General features: G+C 41.6%; 1 protein-coding gene and 1 long non-coding RNA gene across 11 annotated transcripts in view; one reads left to right on the top strand and one right to left on the bottom strand.

Annotated features, from left to right (window-relative positions):
• The window catches only part of PTPN1 (protein tyrosine phosphatase non-receptor type 1), a 46,076-nt gene extending 34,991 nt beyond the window's left edge, over positions 1-11,085 (bottom strand). The window contains exon 1 of one of the 2 annotated variants that reach the window (XM_055723109.1): positions 10,754-11,085. In XM_055723109.1, coding sequence (XP_055579084.1) covers positions 10,754-10,921 — 168 coding nt within the window. In that variant the 5' untranslated portion in view covers positions 10,922-11,085. The remainder of the gene's footprint in view (positions 1-10,753) is intronic. The other variant, XM_055723110.1, reaches the window with a different exon arrangement.
• A 33-nt stretch (positions 11,086-11,118) lies between these two features.
• Positions 11,119-19,197, top strand: part of LOC114017453 (uncharacterized) — a 153,579-nt gene continuing 145,500 nt past the window's right edge. For 4 of the 9 annotated variants that reach the window (XR_008734326.1, XR_008734325.1, XR_008734328.1 and 1 more), the window contains exon 1: positions 11,126-11,264. This is a non-coding gene — a long non-coding RNA (uncharacterized LOC114017453). Of the gene's footprint in view, positions 11,265-11,307; positions 11,813-19,197 lie in introns of those variants that run through there. The other 5 variants (XR_008734329.1, XR_008734324.1, XR_008734323.1 and 2 more) reach the window with 4 other exon arrangements.

The following is a 19,197-nucleotide window of genomic DNA, read 5'->3' as shown; positions in this document are numbered from 1 at the left end:
AGCCAAGCAACTACCATAACTTCTACCTCTATGATGACAGCATCCTCTCTGGAAATGCATGACTCCTATTACCTCCTAAACTCTTCCACAGCCCAGGCACAGCAGTCTGTACCTAGAGCCCTGCAGCTCCACTAGGCTCTTGCTCATCATGTTCCACCTCCTGCCAGCCGAAGCCAGTTACCAGTCTTGACTAAGCATGCTTTAAAATTTGGTGGCTGTCTCGAACCCTCATTTGCAGTCTTAACACACACCTAAAACACTTGCAGAAAATAAAATAAAAAGTATAAATTGCAGTAACCTCCAAACATTTTTAAAAAACCCCTTCACTCCATCACATCCCTTTCCATTCCTCTGCCCCCCCAAAAGACCGTTACACTAAAGGCTTCTGAGCTCTGATCCACAAATAAAGGTTATCAACTATTAGAATCACACAAAAATGCCTCCTCTTACACAAAAAGTGCTGACAACAAAGCATTTTTACGATAAGATTGCATTATTTTTCTCCAAGTATTCCAAGATAGAATTTTGCATGTAAAGAGGTAGTTTTGTAAGGAGAACACATTGTTAGCAAAGACTTTTAGCACAAGCAAACCCCAAAGACGTAGACATTATTACATGAAAACAATAAATGTTTGAGTGTTTGCTCCTAACTAAGTAGCAATATTAACTTATTTAGCTACTTTTAAAAGACAATAAGCACACAACAGTTTTACCACCCAAAATCCTCTCTTCATGTGGTAGAGAATTTAGCAAACAGCAAATAAGGAATTTCCTGCTGTCAGTCAGTCAAGAAAAGTAGCCTGTACACTGGATTGTGCAAGGCAAAGCCTAGCATAATGGACTTGGCTCCTAAAGGAGGTTCTGAACGGTAAGCTTTACACAAATTCTAAACAAGAAATCAATGACAAGTAAAACTTGTCAGTAGTTTCCATGAAGTCTTTCTGTTCTGCCTGCTTCTTGACAACTTTAAAAAGACTTGTAAGATTAGACCTCTCCACTAACGCTCTCATGTCGGCTAATAAATCCAGTAACTTAGCAGCTGTAAAGATTTTACATATTTTCAACCTCCTGTTCCGATCTTTCACCTCTAGTGAAAACAAGACGAGTCTGACAGACACAGAACAAACAAGCTCCAGAACCTGGGGGTACCCCTCGAAAACGGGGCTGTTCCTGAGCCTGCCTCCACAGAGGACAGCTGACTGCCACGGGGTTTTGAACCGCTGCCGAGACGTCCCCTTTCCCCAAGCCAAAACTACCCGTGCTCACCACCTGCTTCCACCTCTGCTTGCCTCTACCAACCAGACCCAGCCTGCCACATGGTCTTTCATAGTTTAGCTGTCTGTTAATAGGTGTCAGTTATCAGAGTGATTATCACCGAAAAACTGAAAGCAATTGCTATCTAAAGGGAAATTATTAATGAGCCATCTATGTATTTATTGCTCACTTGCAAATCAAAAAACCAACCCCCCCAACTCAATATTGCATTTTTCAGTTCACTACCAATTCAAGCACAGCTAAGAGTGGAATATGCAAGGATAAAAAGAATGGGTTTGTTGGTTCACAACACGCATTGTCCTTCACATATTTACTATAGTAGTTTTGAAACAGTACAAGGGCAGATCTGCTCTGGTCATGAAACACTTCAGGCCAGTTCCGAGAAGATACCAATACTGGGAACGAAAACATTGTGCAAGTTAAAACAAGATTCTTGTTCAAGTCATCCCACAGACACTGCTGGGCACTGTGCAGTTCTAGGTAGCAGCTGTGAGTTAAAGTAAAAATTCTCCCTTGTCAGAAGTTTAGGAAACAAGCAACAATGTTGCTTACCAATGTAAACTGTAATGGGAATAAACAAACACGTTTTCTAGAGTTGTGTAGCTGTCTACTCCCCCATCCTCTGCTGGTTAACCCCCTCATTTTTCTTCCATTTCTGGAAATATTCAGAAAATTTCTAAAATGCGTGTATATGTATTTTGGCTGTTTAATAAGCCATGTAGTATTTTTCCAGTTCTTGCTCCAATGACCCACCCTCTCCTCCTTTCCAAAAGAAGTTCCTTTTACTTAAACCTCTTGCTCATGTCAGAGTTCTGTTTTTCCAGTAGAAACCATCTTTAATCATTTATGCCTGCACAATCCAGAGCAGGGATGTACAATTCTACACAAGGACGGCAGAGGTTTAGTCCTACTTCAAGCAGCTACAACAACTGTACAGAAGACAGCAGAAAAAATAGGCCCTACACAGTATAATTGGAACTGAGATCTTCTGAACCAGCATGGGTTATTTTTCCTGTCATAAAAAGGAAGTATACTCTTCCTTAGTTGAAGATGCATTTTTTAAATAGATTTCACATTTTACTTCCTGTGATCACATTAAAAGGTCACACTGTTTATGCTACTGTAACCTGTTACTGTGGGATTAGAAATGATGTAAACAAGCAATTCTTATTCAGATGTGCACAAGGGAAGAAGGTTATGAGAACATTCCTCTTTATGTGTAGAACACTTGTTCTTGTTCCAAATAAATATAAAGAATCTGAGAAACAGAGTGTCTTTTGTAGAACAGCTCACAGCATCAAGTACTTGATGAATCAAGCACTTCACAAAAGAAGGAAAAAATTCTGGGAACTTGAGATACCAGAAAAAGCACCTGAAAGATCACAAATAGAACAGCTACTTTAAGTTCAAAATACTACTATTTAATAGCATTTTTGATAAGCAATTATTTTATTTTTATTTACAAAAAGCATAGCGAGCTTTCTGCCCAGAGGGGACAGTTTCCTCTCTGCCTGGAGCAAGATCCGAGTAGCTCCACACTCACCACTGGTACAGCATGGAAGTTTTTCTGTAATTGCATACACTGGCAGAATGCAAAACCTGCATTGTTGCTGCTTTATTTTCTATTTCTACTGATATAGAAACTGTTTTAGCCTTCTTCTAAGCCTAAGAAAAAGATTCAACAGTCTCTGAACAGCACAAGTAAATCTTCCTCATCATTATCTCTTCACACCTCATTGCTGAAGGTGACTTTTTACCCTTTAACCCACATGTTCCCAAAGCATCCACAACAACCAAGAGCTGAGACAACTATGGAACTACTTAAAGGCCTGGATGCTAACATAGATGGAAACAAGATGCCCTATATACAAAGCAGAAATCCAGTTTCAATTCCCAACAATGGAAACAGGCCTCTATGCAGGTATCGGTATGCTACTTAAGTAAATTCAATAAGAGATTAATGCTGAATTCAGTGGAAAGTTTTTTTTTTTCTCTCTACTTTTAGTCTCATGAAGGATATGCCCAACTAGGAAGCAGGACTGTCCAAATATTTTTTCATTCCAGCGGTTAACAAATCAGCAACTAAATAAGGTACATGTTCAGGATCAGTGATACCAAAAAATTCTGCTTAAAAGTATAGTAAAATTTATCATGCCAAGAAGGACAGGTAGGAGACAAGCAAGAGAGTATATGTTAAGAACAAAAGCCACCAGAAAAAAATAAATTTAACACACACACACCATCTGGGAGGAATCACATCTGCCTTGGTGTTGATGATAAATATTTTGAGTTGAAAAATACAGAGTCACTACACAGTGAAAAACACAGATCTCTCAAGTAAGCTGGCTGTCCTTATGTTGTTTCCAGAAGTACATGCCCTTTACCAACTCCCTACTCCCCCCTCCATGCAAACCCAGTAACTTATGGAAACAATGTGTTTATCAGTCCATATTCTGGGACAAGTATTGTTCAAGGTGAAAGCATACGGAAACAGAACCTACAGAATTAGAAATAAGAAAAAAAAAATAAAAATGTTTCTGGTAAGTTTCATGTTATGCTAGCTCCTTTTCCTTCCCAATAAGGACATCAGGTTTTTCACTGCTGTTTTATTAAAGTTTTTTCTTATATGTAGAAAGCACAAACCCAATTTGGAAGTAGATCAGCTATCACTATTAGCAGAATCACATGAATTTCCAAGAATCACTTTTATCACTTTTTCTTAGTATAATGACAGGCAAGCTGTTGAATCTTAGCTGTATTTTGCGTGGGCGAGAGAAAAAGCACATCTAAATTCACAGGGTTTGGTAGAAATGAATTGGCATTTGTACTACATGATCTACAAAGCAAACACACAAAGGCATTCTGATGCTGTATCATAGTGCCTCTCCCAGCCAAACCAGCAAGGGCATGTCTACTGGCACCAGAAAGATAAACAAAAAAAAATGTTTCTTGTGCAAATCAACATGAAACAAGTTGACCAATGACTAAAAGAAATTAAAAATATCTCAATGGTAAGTGCTGTAAATAGCAAAGCTTACAGATCATATCAAGTTTGTATTATTAATTATGAACATTACAGAGAACCTGCTTCTACATTTTCATAAACTGGCTTCTTTTAGGAAAAAATGCACACATTGCTCACTAGGGCTGCTTTTCTCTGACAACAATGCTGTACACATGTTTACAGAGGTTCAGATACATTCTAGTCTAATAATTCTGTATAGTCTAATATTTTAAAAGCAACAAATTTTTAAATTTATGTAATTCTGTCAAATGTCTCAACACTGACAGCACTTCAGATCAGCACTGAAGATGATACAAAATCTTAGGCAATTCTTTAGTGTTTGTCTTCTATCTCAGTTTATACTAACCTTTTTCCGAATCAGTATTACAGAAATAAGCAGAACAAAGTAAACTTTAATATGGAATCCTATATTCAGGAACATTCTAACTACTCCAGCTAAGGGGTTGGGTTTTTTTTGTTTGTTTCTGTGTTGTTTTGTTGGGATTTTTTTTTTTTTGTTAATCTGTTAGGTTTATGGCACAATATTCAGTTTTCAAGTATTTATCAATTTGCTGTTAATAAGGCTCCTACTCAATTTACATTTGAAAAACTTTCACCCTATGCAGAGAACTTATCCGCTGCCCGACAACATGCCTCTGTTAGAAAAGAAGAGAACAAAATTGCAAGAAGGACTATGGTCACAGGAGAAAATCCTCCAATGATGCTGTATTGCCTGAATCATTACAGGAGCTGACCTTTCTGTCACACAGTGCTAACCTAATTGGCAGATACTTAAAAAAACCCCAAACACACAAAACCCAAAACCCTAACAGAAAACTACTCAATGTAGTATTGGTAGCAGAATACTAATACTGTAATGCAAGTTTTTGGTTCCTTCCCTTCTGTGTTACAAAAGGCATGAAAGTAATTTTGCGTTTAAGAAAAAAAAAAAAAAAAGCAGCTCTCCAACACTTCACTGAATATAAATCTAATTTTGCATATGGGGAGCCTAAAGAAAAAACTGGTTTATCTGACTATGGGAAAACAAATTCAGTGGCATTATCTGGTTGCTGAAACAACCCATCCAATTCTTACATTCACTGCAGTACAACAGATAGCATGACTTTAAGCTTTTATCTGGTTTTACATACTTTTTTTTCTTTATTTGTTTGTAAACTCCTTCCTCCTCCATTTTCTTTTTAATTAAAGATGTCCACTTTAATCATACATGAATTCTGAATTTTAAGGAATCAGTATCCTCAGATGATGAGGCTAAATTCACAACCCAAATAGATTATGTCACACTAGTGACACTGGTCTAAAACCTGATAATTTGCATGCTTACAAGAAAGTAGCAGTGATATTTCAGTGCAAACCAGTTTAGAAACTCTCAGCTAAAGACAATCCTTGGAGAAGGTCGATTTGCAAAGCATGTATTACAAGAAAAATTTCATTTTAATGTTTAGTTAACTATAGAATGAACTGTTAATTCAAACCTACCCAGAATATTTAGAAAGTTATTTTTGTTTCAAAAATACTTGGTCTACCGCTACCATATTTTATTGTCTACTTACAAGGGCTATTTCCATGTAACATGATTTGGCGCATGGCCAACACTGCATTCTCCTTAACTGTCAAGTGTCCCTCTATATATGTACCCTTACAGCAGACAGAGAAAGGAAGAAGAGTAACATGTGGAAGAACACACTAAAACCATAAAAACTTTCTGAAGGTGCTCAGAAGCAGCTGTAGTATTGTCTGCACATTGTACAATTTCTAGATTTTAAGCAAATTATATCCCCTTAACAGTAAACTATAACAGGCTCCACTTTTCAATGTTCTACTTATAGCAATGCTATCACAGAAGATTTGGATTCAAGTACTTAGGTTTTTAAATTCTGAAAAACAAACAAAACTAAGTGGCTCGGTAGCTCCGTATAATGGGACTTGCACAATCTCACATCTGCCATCAGCAGACACAATTTGCCTTGATCTGAACGAGTCAGTAGTATAACTGATGCAGCAGTGCCCTGAAACAGTCTCAATAGCACAAAACATACTATCACTTTGCAGTTGAAATCAGAAACTGGTTTTCACAGAGAGGATACTGACTTTGCAAGCCACAGACACTTAGCTACTTCATTGTTGTTAGCCTCTCCCACCATTGTATCAAGATTCAGTGGTTGTATAGCACTGGAAAACATGGAATATCTTTAGCTGTATTGAAGGAAAAAAAGGAGACTTCCTGCAACTATCAGTTCTAAACTAGCTTTCCATAACCAGAGCCAATTAAGCTAAGCCTCGAATGAATCAACATAGCATGAATTAAGCAGTGGCAAGGCATGCATGCAGAGACCTGTATTTTCAAGTAGCGAGAACTGGCAGAATAAAGCACAAAGATGCATTTGTAGTAAGTCATGCTCGTGCCACAATTTATCTGCTGCAGAGAAGTTTGAAGTTTTTTAGCACCAGAGCAAAAGAATAACCCAAATGCTTACAGACCACAGCAGCACAAAGTCTGAACTCTCTCTGCAGCTTATAAATCGAAAACACTAGTAGAACTTCCTGTTCATTTACTTTAAATACACAACACAAACACACTATTGTAAGTCTACAGGGTCAACCATTTCACAGTTTACTTTCAAAATTAAAACTCTAGATATTTTACAAATATTTTTCCAGAGACAGTGAATGCATAACAAACTTCCCATGCCTTCTCTCTCTTGACAGAGAGATATCCAAAATGACCACAACAGCCTTCTATCTTCCTCCCATCATCTGGGTAAAGCTCATTACCTTTCTTAATTTGTAGTATTTTAGTTTAGCTTAGAGAGGTTTTGGGAAAAAAGTAATATTCATGTTAGTATTAGTTTAAAACAGCCTCAAAATTAATAAAGAAATTGTAACAGTTATGTGCCTCTTACAGGCTTCAAACCAAACTGTAACTACACTTCACTGTTCCAGTGCACACACAGCAGTATAGTTCTGTTTTCAGTATACTAACTTCTGAACATATTTGAAAATCTAGACTATACCCTTTTCTTTCTTATTTTATATTCTACTGACTATAAAAATCAGGAAGAGTGCACAATTTAGTTTAATCTTGCTATGTCACATGGGAAACTTGGTATGAGCTGTCCCCACAGAGGTTTCTGTAAAACCAAGCATCAGCTCTGCCTCCATCCGTATTGTATGGGATCCCAGGTTGAATGGCAGATCAGTAAATAAGTAAGAGGTATCTTTATCATTACTGATAAGTACATTAAAGTTCGTATCATTAGCCAACATATCTAGTTTATATAAACACAAGAAGCAACTCTACCTGTACTCGAGGGTTGTGTTTTTAAGATAATATCTCATTCTATCACCATGCATAAGAAGTTAGAAACTAAAATACCTCCTAAAATTCTGAAAGACTACTGCATATAAAATCGCTATGAAAATCTGATATTGCACTCACTGTGAGCAACTGAAAATTCTATTTTCCTTTGATATTCTGGAAAAAACGTATGTAACTCTTTCTCCCTTGCCCTAACAGCAAGCCTAAACTGTGCTTTTCTTAGCTTTGGGCTATTGCTTTTTGTTGTGACATCTCTAGAGTGAATACTTTTAATTCCTATTGATACTTTTAATAATATTAATGTAAGGTGTGTATCATTCACTTACCCTTAAGCATTTGTTTTCTGTTGCATACTTTTACCACAGTTATCACATTGCAAAGCTCACATTTAATCTGCTATCCATTTAACTTACTGTTTTATGGAAGAGGACTTCAATTTGAATGGGCATTTGTTATGCTTAGCTCAGGTCTCATTTTATTAGTTACCTTTTAAATAAGTTTCTCTGCAACACAAGCGATGGCCAAAACCAGACCAGTTCTTTTTATCTGTTGGTCTCTAAACATTTACAGGATCTCATGGCTCACAGTTCTTGTAGCAAGTAAATCTAGAGGAAAGTATGGGACAGTACTGGGTATTTAAAAGACAGGACGAAAACCAATAAAAACAAAATACAGAGAACTTCATCAGTGTTCACCCTGTTTTGACCAGCTGTAGCAGAAAGTAGTTCCACTGCACATGCAGTGCTCAAGATGTGAGTGTCACAAAATCGTCTTCACCTTGAAATGTTTTTGTCTCTATCGTGTGATGATTTACGCTTTAAAAAAATAATACAAAAAAAATCTAAATTTTATTCTTTCACAACTACACTATTATCACAGCTGAACATAGCTTCCCCTTGTCCCCCGAAAAAAAGAAGCCTGGACAATTTTAACCCTTCAAAGTCATGTGGCACCCAGACAAGTCTCCTTGTAGCCACCCTTCCAGTTAGCTTCACCTCCCTGTAGTGTTCACAATTCCTCCCCTAGATGCCGTGCAGTTCTGTATCACTAGATAATAGATGTAGCCAAGAAACAAGAGGAAGTGACTGTTAGTAAATCGCATTATGCTTTGCTCGGAATACTGGTGAATATTTTGGATTTTAGCAGTTAGAATAACACATAGACACTAGAAGCCTGTAGTACAATCAACTGGCAGGAAGACTTTTCTCTGCACCAATAACATATATTATTCTTCTTACTCCATTCTTCAGGCAAAGATTGGTATTTGTAGGAAAACTGCATCGTTGATGTCACAGCGCAGACATCAAAAGCACGGACTATAGTGAAGCACATCGTTCTTCCAGATGTACATGATCTGCTAAGATGCCATTTCAACAGCTGATGCGTAAAGCAGGATGCAGTTGAGAAACTCAGTTACATGATAAAGATGCACATATTTACTAATCAATCTTAAGGAAAAAAAAAAAGTCTGAGCAGGCTACTGAGTCACATCATTCAAAAAAGTAGGACAAAAATATCACTGAATGCTGACCCCTACTGAAAATGTGCCACAGTCCCTCATTCTCCTTACACATTTCAGTTCTGTAATAGAATTGTACCCATAGAAATAAACCACCTCCATTACGGAGCTACGTTACTCAAAATCATTTCCTGAGCACTAAGCCTACAACATACAAAATTGTCAAGAACAGCTTAGCAAAAACATAACATCATATATGCACATGACTTTCAACTGATACAGTTAGCAAGCACTGAAACTCTGCAGGAAATGAAATACTCTAATAAAAAAATGGACCTTCGGAAAAGCACGCTTAAAATTTCATGCCTATTCTCTAATTGCCAAACAACTAGAGATGCCCATCCTGCAAGCTACTACTTTTAAAACTTGCCTGCTGTCATTCTGAGATAGGATTTCATTTATTTCACTTTTATAAAACTCCACTCCTCCTTTCAAATGGCCATTGCCAGAGATGTTCATAGTGAAAGGGAAGCAAAGCCCAACTTCTATGTTGCAGATATGAATGTAAAACTCATTAGTTTATGCAATATACCAGCTTAAATGTTCAAATGGATTTTACAGTAATGCTGCCTGATCTGACTGGACATATCCACCCAACCATCCATGTACCTCATCTTCTCTGAAACTTCATTTTGGGCAAACGCACGAAGAACTTTCTTAAAGAGAAAAGCCCTAGTTTCTGTTGCTTGTATGCATGAACCTGGATCCAGTCAGCAAATACTCTCGCAAGCATTCACGTTTGGCACACAGGTTTTTTTAAAATCTCAAAATCTAAACACAGGGAATGAAATAACAAAACCCAGTGCCAGATAACTGCACAAGTATTACTAACAAGCCGCTTTCAGGATCTGTTCTATTATTATTAAAGCAACTGAAAAGCTAGGTGCATGCAATGCTGCCCATCGCTGTTTTCCTGGGAAAAACAAAACAAAAACAAAAAAAACCCCAAACAAAACCAAAACACCAACCAAAAAGCAAAGCCACTTCGATTTACTCCCCGAAGGTCTGGCCGGTTTCAAAGACTACTGAGAATCTGTGTCCACGCTCAGCTCCAAGCGGAACGTGGAGCAAGAACAGGAGCGTGGCCCAGGGACCCCGCGGAGCAAACTGCCTCCCGGCTGGCGCGGCGGCGCTGCCCCGGTGCCGCTCGGTGCTGCTCCGGTGCTGCCCGCGCCTCCCCGCCGAGGCACCGGAGCGCAGCGGGAGGCCCCTGCCCCGCCGCCGAGGGGTCCCCGGGCAGCAGCCGCGCCGCCGGGGGGTGGCAGCCGGCCCTCCCCGCCCACGCGGGCCCGGGGGAGAGGGAGGTGAGCGGCGCTGCCCCGGGGGGCACCGCGGGGCCTCCTCCTGCCCTCGAAAGGGGAAGGAGGTCCGAGCGCGGCGGCGGGCCAGCCCGCAGCGTGCTGCGGGAGGGAAGCGGGGAAGGGGGAAGGGAAAGCTCCGAGGCGGGGAGAGCGGAGCCGCGGGGCTGCGCTCCCCGCGGGGCCCTCGGCAGCCGGGGCGCACGCACGCCGCAGGGGCACAGCCCGGCGGCGGCAGAGGGAGGGCGCGGGCAGGAGCGCTCCGCGCCTCAGCGCCGGGGCTGGGGGCTGAGCCGGGGCGGGCGGCTGCCCCTCACCTGGTAGATGGCGGCCCAGCTGGCGGCCTGGTCGAGCCGGTGGAACTCCTTCTCGATCTCCATGGTGGGGGCGCCGCGCCAGGCCTGGCCCCCCAGCGCCGCTCCCGCCCGCCGCTCCGGCAGCTCCGGCTCCAGCTGCTCCCGAGGCCGCGGCTGCCTGCTCTGCATGTCACCCCTCCCTGCTCCCCGCCGGAACTACGCAGCCCGCCCCGGCGACGCGACGTCCGGGGCGGCCCGCGGCCGCGGGGCCCTGCGGGCGGCGGGTGAGGGGGCGCGCGGCGCCAACGGTCTGTAACGGTCGCGGCGGGCGCGAGCGCCCTGTGGCGGGGCTGCGGGGCCGCTGCCCGGGCGGGCGGGGAAGGCGGCGCCTCCTTCCCGCCGGCGGCGCGCGGCGCTGCCGCCCCCTCGCCTCCCTGAGGCGGCGGTCCGGCTGAGAGCTGCTACCGGCGGCAAACGGGGCGGGCTCGGGGGCCTGCCTCCCGGTACCCGCGCCGCGGGGCCGCACGGACAGGTAGGGCGGCCCCGGTAGGGCTGACGGGCCGCAGGTTGGTGGTGGCGGCGGGATCTGGCTGAGGAAGCGGCAGCCGCAGCCGCTGGCTGTAGCTCCGGGGGCCGCAGGCTGGCCTCTGGTGGTCTCTGAGCCCTGCGGAAGGCCCTGAGTCACGCTGTCAAGCTCTTCGTCTGCGGCAAGAGAGTCAGAAAGTTTGAAACATTCTCCTGCGGCCGCTCGGTGTCAGAGGAAGGGCTGTACGGCTGGGCCGGGCCGGTGGCGGGTGCCTGGTCGGGCAGTGGGGAGTGCTGGACGTACGTGTGTGGGCTCACTTCGGAGATGGGGAAGATGCCGTCCCTCACGCTGTCGTCAGAAGATGGAGTTTATTTTTCGCTCTTACACAGTCTGCAGAGTGAAATGTATTTCTGTCAGTTGTCCCGTAGCCTTTGATTTAAAGGAACGTGTGGTGTGACAAGCTCCGCATGGAGTTTGATCATCTGTCCTGGGCTCTTGGGTTCCTACTCTGAAACAGCCATTCCTGTCAAGGTGCTATAGTCCTATCCCAGCAGGTAAACATTTGTGGTTCTATCCTACCCCTTTCATAAGGCCATTCATTTCCAAATGAAGTTCTAGCCTACAAATCTCAGAGAGCCAACATCTTCCTTCCTGAGCTTCAAGACCAGATGTTCCAAACATATGGACATAGTTATCCCATGTATAATGCTAGAGCATATTTTGTTTCCAAAGCGAGGAGCTGTACTCATGTCAGCCAGCTTCTGTTTGTTACATTACCATTTTTCAGGTTTTTTTATAGCATACTACTACTGAGGGCTAGTAAAGGCTTGGCATACCTGGTATCTCTGCAACATGAATACTGACCCAAATAAATTTGTGGGAGCAGATTTGTAGGATTGACATTTTTCATGCGTGAATTTGATTATAAATACCCTAAGTACAGCATGGATTGAAGACAGTGTAGTAGAGTTCTCAGCAGGCAAGGTTGTTGCTGTTGCTGAAGACAGAAGTATTTTATAGCTTAGCTGCAGCCCTTGCACCACTTGGCTGTTCCTGATAGAAGAAGCTTTTCCATTGTTTTTTCTAATCATTCTACTATGCGGTCTTTGGAAGAGGCTCCCTTGCAGTGTTCGGCCCCAGAATGCCACCCTGTTTAAGACTCCTTTATTAGGCTACAGAAGTGCAGATGAATGCTTTCTGAGAAGAGAGGACTAGTCAGAGATATGAGCTGAGGGCCCCAAAATTTTGGGGGAGGGTTAATAGTAGCACCCACAGTTAAGGCAAGCTGTGGAAAGCATCTTAATAGGATAAACGACTTAACCTAGGTAAACAATGAAACATTATTCTCTAGTCAGCTCCTGCATGTAGCATAGAAGGATTAGCAGATGGTATTAAACAGATTTTTTGCCTTTCTTACCTCATGGGCTTTCTCTTGACCTGATTTTTTGAACTAGTCAGATGCCATATTAGCCCCGTGAATGAAAGGGTTTCCACCTATGGAGACTTGCTTCTGTATTACTAATAGCAACAAATGGGGGACTGATTCTTCTCTCCCAGTCTGGCTGCACTGAGTCAGTATCCTTATCTTGAGTCCAGGTGGTGAATTTTTAACCTACTGGACATGGGGACATAATAACAAATGCAACAACTTTGCTGCTTTCCCCTTTCCCTGTTATTTCAGGGTCACAAATTATGAATGTATGTGGGGAGTCTTGCTGTGTTTCAGTGAGCGATGAGGCATTACAATGACACCAAAGAGCAGTTCCTGTGCATGGCCATTTTTCATGCAGGCCTAAACCTGGTCGTACCTAGAAGTGGTCAAAGCCTGTGGTGCTACAGCTAAATGCAAATGCATGACTGCAGTGCATAAGCATTTTATGAAGAAAGCATACACTCTTCTATGCTTATGCCACCTGAGTGGATGTAATAAATAAAATCACTACAAGTTCTTCAGTCAGTGATTCATCAGAAATATTTCCTGCTAATTGTGTACTGTTGTCACAGAAATAACTGCGTTGAACAACAAAAACTCATATATTGCCCTGAACAAATTGATATTCAGCTGAAGATTTCACAGAGTAACTCAGAAAATAAGAGGCTGTAAAAATTGCCAGTCTTTCTTCATAAAACTCTGTCATAGTTGCAGTATGTGTGACCAGTAACATTGTAAAATGTGTTGGTCTGGTTCAGTGAATGATTTTATTAAATAACTGGAAACTTTGGAGCAGAGGGACTACATTATAAGTATTTGCTTTTACCTATATATGCCTATATTAAAGAATTAAGAAATAATTTGCAGCAGTGATACACATTGTGACTTCTGTTTGAGAAAAGCACAGCTAATTGGTGCATGTGCTATTGAATTATTTTGGCTTTGTTTTAATGTACAATTTCAGCAATAGTACATGCAATGACACCCATAGCTAAAAAGCCTGAGACCCTTACAATATGCAGTTAGATACTAGTTTATGTTAAATGATAAACTTCATCTCTTTGGCACCTTGTGGTCCTACAGCAATGTAAAGGGCACATAGGCCACTTCATGGAACCATCAAGTGCATTCTGAAGGTGAGAATTCTGAATTTCTCTTGCTAAGTAGGGAAGAGCACCCCATCTTTTTGTTTGTAGCAGTTGTGGTGGCTTGTAGTAATTTTTATTTCTCAGCTAATATACAATAGGCTCTAGCTACCCACAAAACGATGTGGAACAGTCTGGCCTTGGGTTTAAAATGAACTTTAGCAGAACAATGAAACTAACTCTATTATTTTTAATTCATTTGAAACCCATAAAATGACTTAGTCTAATCATATTAAAGTCTTTAATTTGCCTTTCTGCTAACAATATTCAGCATTTTGAGATGACCTAGTTTAAAACAGCTGATGTCATAAATCTTCATTAAAGTGCTTGCAAATATGATACATGTTGTTCCTTCACTGATTTTTCAAATGCAACTTTGTAGTTACATTAAGCCAGTTCTAACAGGCTGCATCTCCAGTATATAACTGGGAAGCTTGTCATTCACATTCAACACACTTAATGCTATTGCACTGTACATATTTGTATCTCTATTTAGCAGAAATATAATGTGTGAAACAGAGCTCAGAATTGGATCCTGTAATATGTCCTTCTGGTGTAACATCTTAGCCATTCCTTGTTCTGATTTTTTCTTTTGTGGTATTTAAGCATTCAGGATTGTTACTGTGGAAAGTTCGCTTCTGTGTTGATTTCCCTCTCACTACAGCATCACACAAGGCTGTAATTAATCACGTGTTACCTTGGTTACTTTGAAGTACCTGTAAGTTCATAAGCAATATCCAGTGTTTTGCTTCTGATTTTCTTCTGATGTTACCATCAGTTTTAATGTGATAAAATTATTCTTGATTTATATTACTTATGCAAGATCAGGATCAATCCAGGTATATTCTAATGGTATGATTTCTGCGGTTAAAATGTGCATTAGCTTGTAATTTTTTAATACTAAGTTTACATACACAAATTAATACTAAGGCTTACCTAACTTTAAAGCTCCCTTTAGAGGTAAGCGGTTAAGAGTGGAACTTAGATAAGAGCATGCTTGGTAGAAACTCAGGATGAGAGACTACAACAGGAAGAAGCAGAAACAGGAAACTATTAAATATTGTAATTCATATACTTCTGAGAGGCTTAGGCATCTAAGACAAGGGCTCAGGAAAGTATGTACCTCTAAATCCACAGATCTGAGCCACCTTCTGGAGGGAGATGAACAAGCCAGACCACTTTTTCAATAGAGCAAAAATTTTGTAATGAATATGGATTAAGGACAAAATTACTATAGCCCAAGTCTTAGGCAACTCATCAGAAAGGACAGTTAGATTCTAGTCCTGCTGGTGGTGAATGTCTGTGCAAAACACTTTCAAATATTTACGTAAGGGATGTTAAAATATCTCCACGCCAGACTCCATGACCTAATGGTCAGGGCACTGCTGAGATGTGAAAGATGTTTCCCTCAGGCAGAGGCAAGAGTTGAGCGCAGGTCTGCCATATGCTGGTGTAGTAAGAGATCTAACCACTGAGGTATTAGTTGAAAGGCGATTCCCATCCACAGTTCCTTTCTTTGTTTTCAGAATGTGATCTGCTGGTGCTTTGAGTATGTCTTCAGGATCAGGTTTCTCAAGGAATGTGAGTGTGGAGAACCTATTTGTGAGCCAGAGGCTTAGATTAAAGAGAAAAGCTGATTTAAGCATTTATGTCAAAACTGAGGGAACTTTGTGTTTGCTAAGAGTTCAGGTTGAGAATTTTATACTTGTAGAATTAGGCTGGTGACCTAAGAGACCTTGTAATCTAGCAGGGGATTCATAATGTAGTAGGCACTGCACAGGGACACTGTGATAGGGTGCTGGTGTCAGAAACCATTCACAATTTATCAGAGAAGATGCAACGACATGACATGACTTGTGATGCGAACAGAGGTAGAATCAGTGTCGAGCTTCAGTCTGGCTTGTAACCCTCTATCCTTCTCAAACCAAAGATTAATCTTCTTGTATCTTGCATTCCTGATGCCCATCTCTTTGTGCCAAGATAAAAGAACAAGCATTTGCTGGAAAGAGGATGTTGAAATAAACTCTTACCAAAAATGTCACCAGAGAGGGCCAATCGAGAAGTTGAATTAATTAATAAATCTCAGTTAAAAAAACAATCATACACCCCACCCACCCCCAACAAAAGCAAACAACAACAACAAGAACCACAAAATTCAAAAATGTTTGCATAGTTGGATAGTTGGTTGGTGCTAGATTCCTCAAAAGCTATGCAGGGTAGGATGGTGGGGAGAGGGGTAGTATTTCTTCTGGTATTCCTGCTGGTGTCCTTATCCTGCAGTACTGAATAAGTCCCCAACACGAACAAGATGGATGATCCTAAAATTACCTGCCTCAATGGACAGCGAAGCTCTCAGTGATACGAAAGTCATATGGGAACTAATTAGAATTTTGTTCCTTTTGGAAGACCAGGAAGCAGGATGAGTATCTGTTTCTGCAGTGACTAACATCTTTTGCATTTAGAAGCAAAGATGCTTCAAGTTATTTCCTAACTGTTCCTTCAGATCAAGGGATGAGAATCTGAGTATAAAAGGTTTTAATAGATACATGTCTGTATGTCTAGTGAGAGATCTAGTTGTATACGGCCACCTTGGATCTGCAGTGCTCCAGCAAAATGATTCCTTATCTTGGCTTGTTCTTTCTGTGTTCATTCATAGAGAAAGATACATTAAAATATTTGCACACAAGTGTGTTAAACTATAGGGAAGAAAGGCTTCTTTGTTACAGCTCAGTATTGAAACTGGGGAGAATGCTTGCCATCTTTTTATATGAGGACAGCTTCTTTCCAAAACGTGTTAGGAGAGGTGGCAGCACTTCACTGTGGAGCAATCTCCCCTGTGAGTTCTAATCTATGGGAAGTAAGCAGACCACTTGACCTTGTTTCCTAATGACAACAGGTGATACTCTAGAGGCTGGACTTTGTGCGAAAGGGGAGATAAACTGAGCATAGTGGGAGCACAAGAGAGTGAGAAACCAAGCTGCAGTTTGTAAGTGTGAAACAGAAAACTTCATTTGATAGGCAGATATCGAAAATCCTTGCTCCAAAGCACTTCAGGATTGAGATGATGAGTGATGGCTTTAAACCCAAAGTGCTACGGCGTCACTGAAGTTCTGCTGCAATGAAACATCTTAGGTGACTGATGCAGTGCAATGTCAGACAAAGTCCTGGGTGGAAGGAGAAGAGCACAGCTAAGGAGAAGAGAGGCACGTGGGTTCACGTGCTTCAGATACCCAACGCTGCAGAGGGAATCAGTGTCATCGTGGGTGGCTGGGAAAGGGGGCTGACATGGAGGTGGCCTGCTTTGCTGGACCCTTTTTCGCCTAATCGAGTGCAGAGGAGCAACAGTCAGCAGGGGTTGGTTTCACTGTAGTTGGTGTATAGAGGAGGCCTTGTGGGGAGCTTTACAGAAACCTGACGGTTGTACATGATGGCTGGGAATTCAGCTGGACCAGGAACAAAAGAAGCTGCAGAGTGGGAAGTGAGGATGGATAATAGGGATGGGAAGGTGGTGCAAATAGAAGCAAATATATTTCTGATGGTACATGAAAGAGCAAAACTGTATTTAAAAGCAATGCCGATTTTCTGAGGAGCAGGAGTCACGGTCTGACTGTGCGGGCCAGCAAGTGATGTCACGCTTGTGCTAACGTTTTGGATGCCATCTACCGGCTGTAGGGATTTGCCTGCTGAGGAAGAGCTGAGGAAGGTCACTGCATTTGTACTTCGTATGCCACATATTTGTGCTAAATACACACCTCACAGGTGCCTGTACATGGTAACTGTGGGTCGTCCTCATCTTGAGTTTCAGAGGGATGACCTCGGCATGGCGGAGCAGGAGGCACACACGGTCCTGATGCTCGGCAGCCGCTTACCACAACCTCACTGCGTGACCCCCAACCTCTTCCCAACCTCAGTGATGTAACTGGGCCCCAAATGGGCCCTCACAAAGACGCTATTGAGAGAGAAAATTACCTGTAGCAAGAAATGTATGCATCATTACAAGTAACCGCTTGGTGTCACTCTTTTCCAGGGTTAATGCTGTATGACGTTAATTGGTTTTAGTCCGAAGGTGTCTCCTGGAAGCATTACTGTAGACAGTTGGGTAGGAGCAGAGCTGCTCATGTAATGAAACAATTGTCTTCCTCTTTGAAATGGAGTGTTTTCTGTAATGATAATTTTATCAATACCCTGTGTTACTCATTGCACTGCCTCTGATTCTCCAAGGACGAGGCTGAAATTTAGAATCTGAGTAGATGTGGAATCTAAACTGTGGACAGAAGTAGTTGTGGAAGGCTGCAGCACTGCTTGTCATAACTACTTGTTTCTAGGCTCCAAAACAAAGCGCTAGAGCAATTGCTGTCTTCTGTTTGGAAACTATGACCATGATTTTTCATTTTATGAAAAATACAAAATTTAGCACAAAATTATTGTTGCAGCAATGCTATAGGGTCTCATGCGTAGATGGTCTCATGCATAGTCTGTTCCTTTCTAAATTAGGCTCTGCATGAAAGCAGGATGAAAAGACCATCCTTGACCCATTTAATCAAGTAATACGGTTCTGTTTTATTTTCCTTCAGTACAGGATCTTAAAACTGTTGGCGTATTTTTGAAGACTTTGCTGTGTTGATGGAGGGTTATTAAGAGTTGAGTCTAACTTTTTACACTATGCTTTTCCATTCCTCCTTGTGAAGATGCACTTTTCCACTGGCAAAATATTTTAGTCTAAAATGCTTCTGCAGGGAAAATTGACCCTTGCGTAGTTTGTCTTGTTTTGAAAGGTTTTTTTTCAATGACTTCTGAACTATTTCCTTCTTGATAGGAAACAGTACAAATTAAAAAATCATCCCTATAACACAATCTAGTGATGACTGGGATAGAATAGCATAGGTAATAGGAATGTCTGGATTGGAACTTCTGTAAGAAGGCCTGTTTTCATGACATTTCAAGTCCTGACTTGCAATGTAAGGAGGGTAAATTAATCTCTGGATTTATAGTTTCAATTGAAGCCAAAGGGGGCAATACCTGTTTACGCTAATGCTGAATTGGACTTGACAGGCTCCAAGCTTTTGGATGCCTGTCCCAGTAGAATGGAAGGTCTTAAATAGGTCCAGTCAAGAATATAGGCTGAAAAGCCCCACTTGGGTAATAGAGACCTGTGTCCTACAAATGTGTCCAACTGTTTAATAGATATTTAGTCCTCAAATTGCACTCTCCACACAGATCTGGAGCAGCAAAACATTTCCTAACAGCCTATATGAAATTTATGATCTACCTTACAAAATACTAGAAGTTGCAAAATCTGCAAAACATTGCAGGAAAAAAAAACCAGAAGAGATTAAAAGCAATGCTAGTGACTTAGGTCCTT

The sequence above is a fragment of the Falco cherrug genome, chromosome 10 (genome assembly GCF_023634085.1).
Source record: "Falco cherrug isolate bFalChe1 chromosome 10, bFalChe1.pri, whole genome shotgun sequence".
NCBI lineage: Eukaryota > Metazoa > Chordata > Aves > Falconiformes > Falconidae > Falco > Falco cherrug.
Note: the sequence above shows the minus strand (reverse complement) of the source record. Positions and strands in the feature narration are given on the sequence as shown.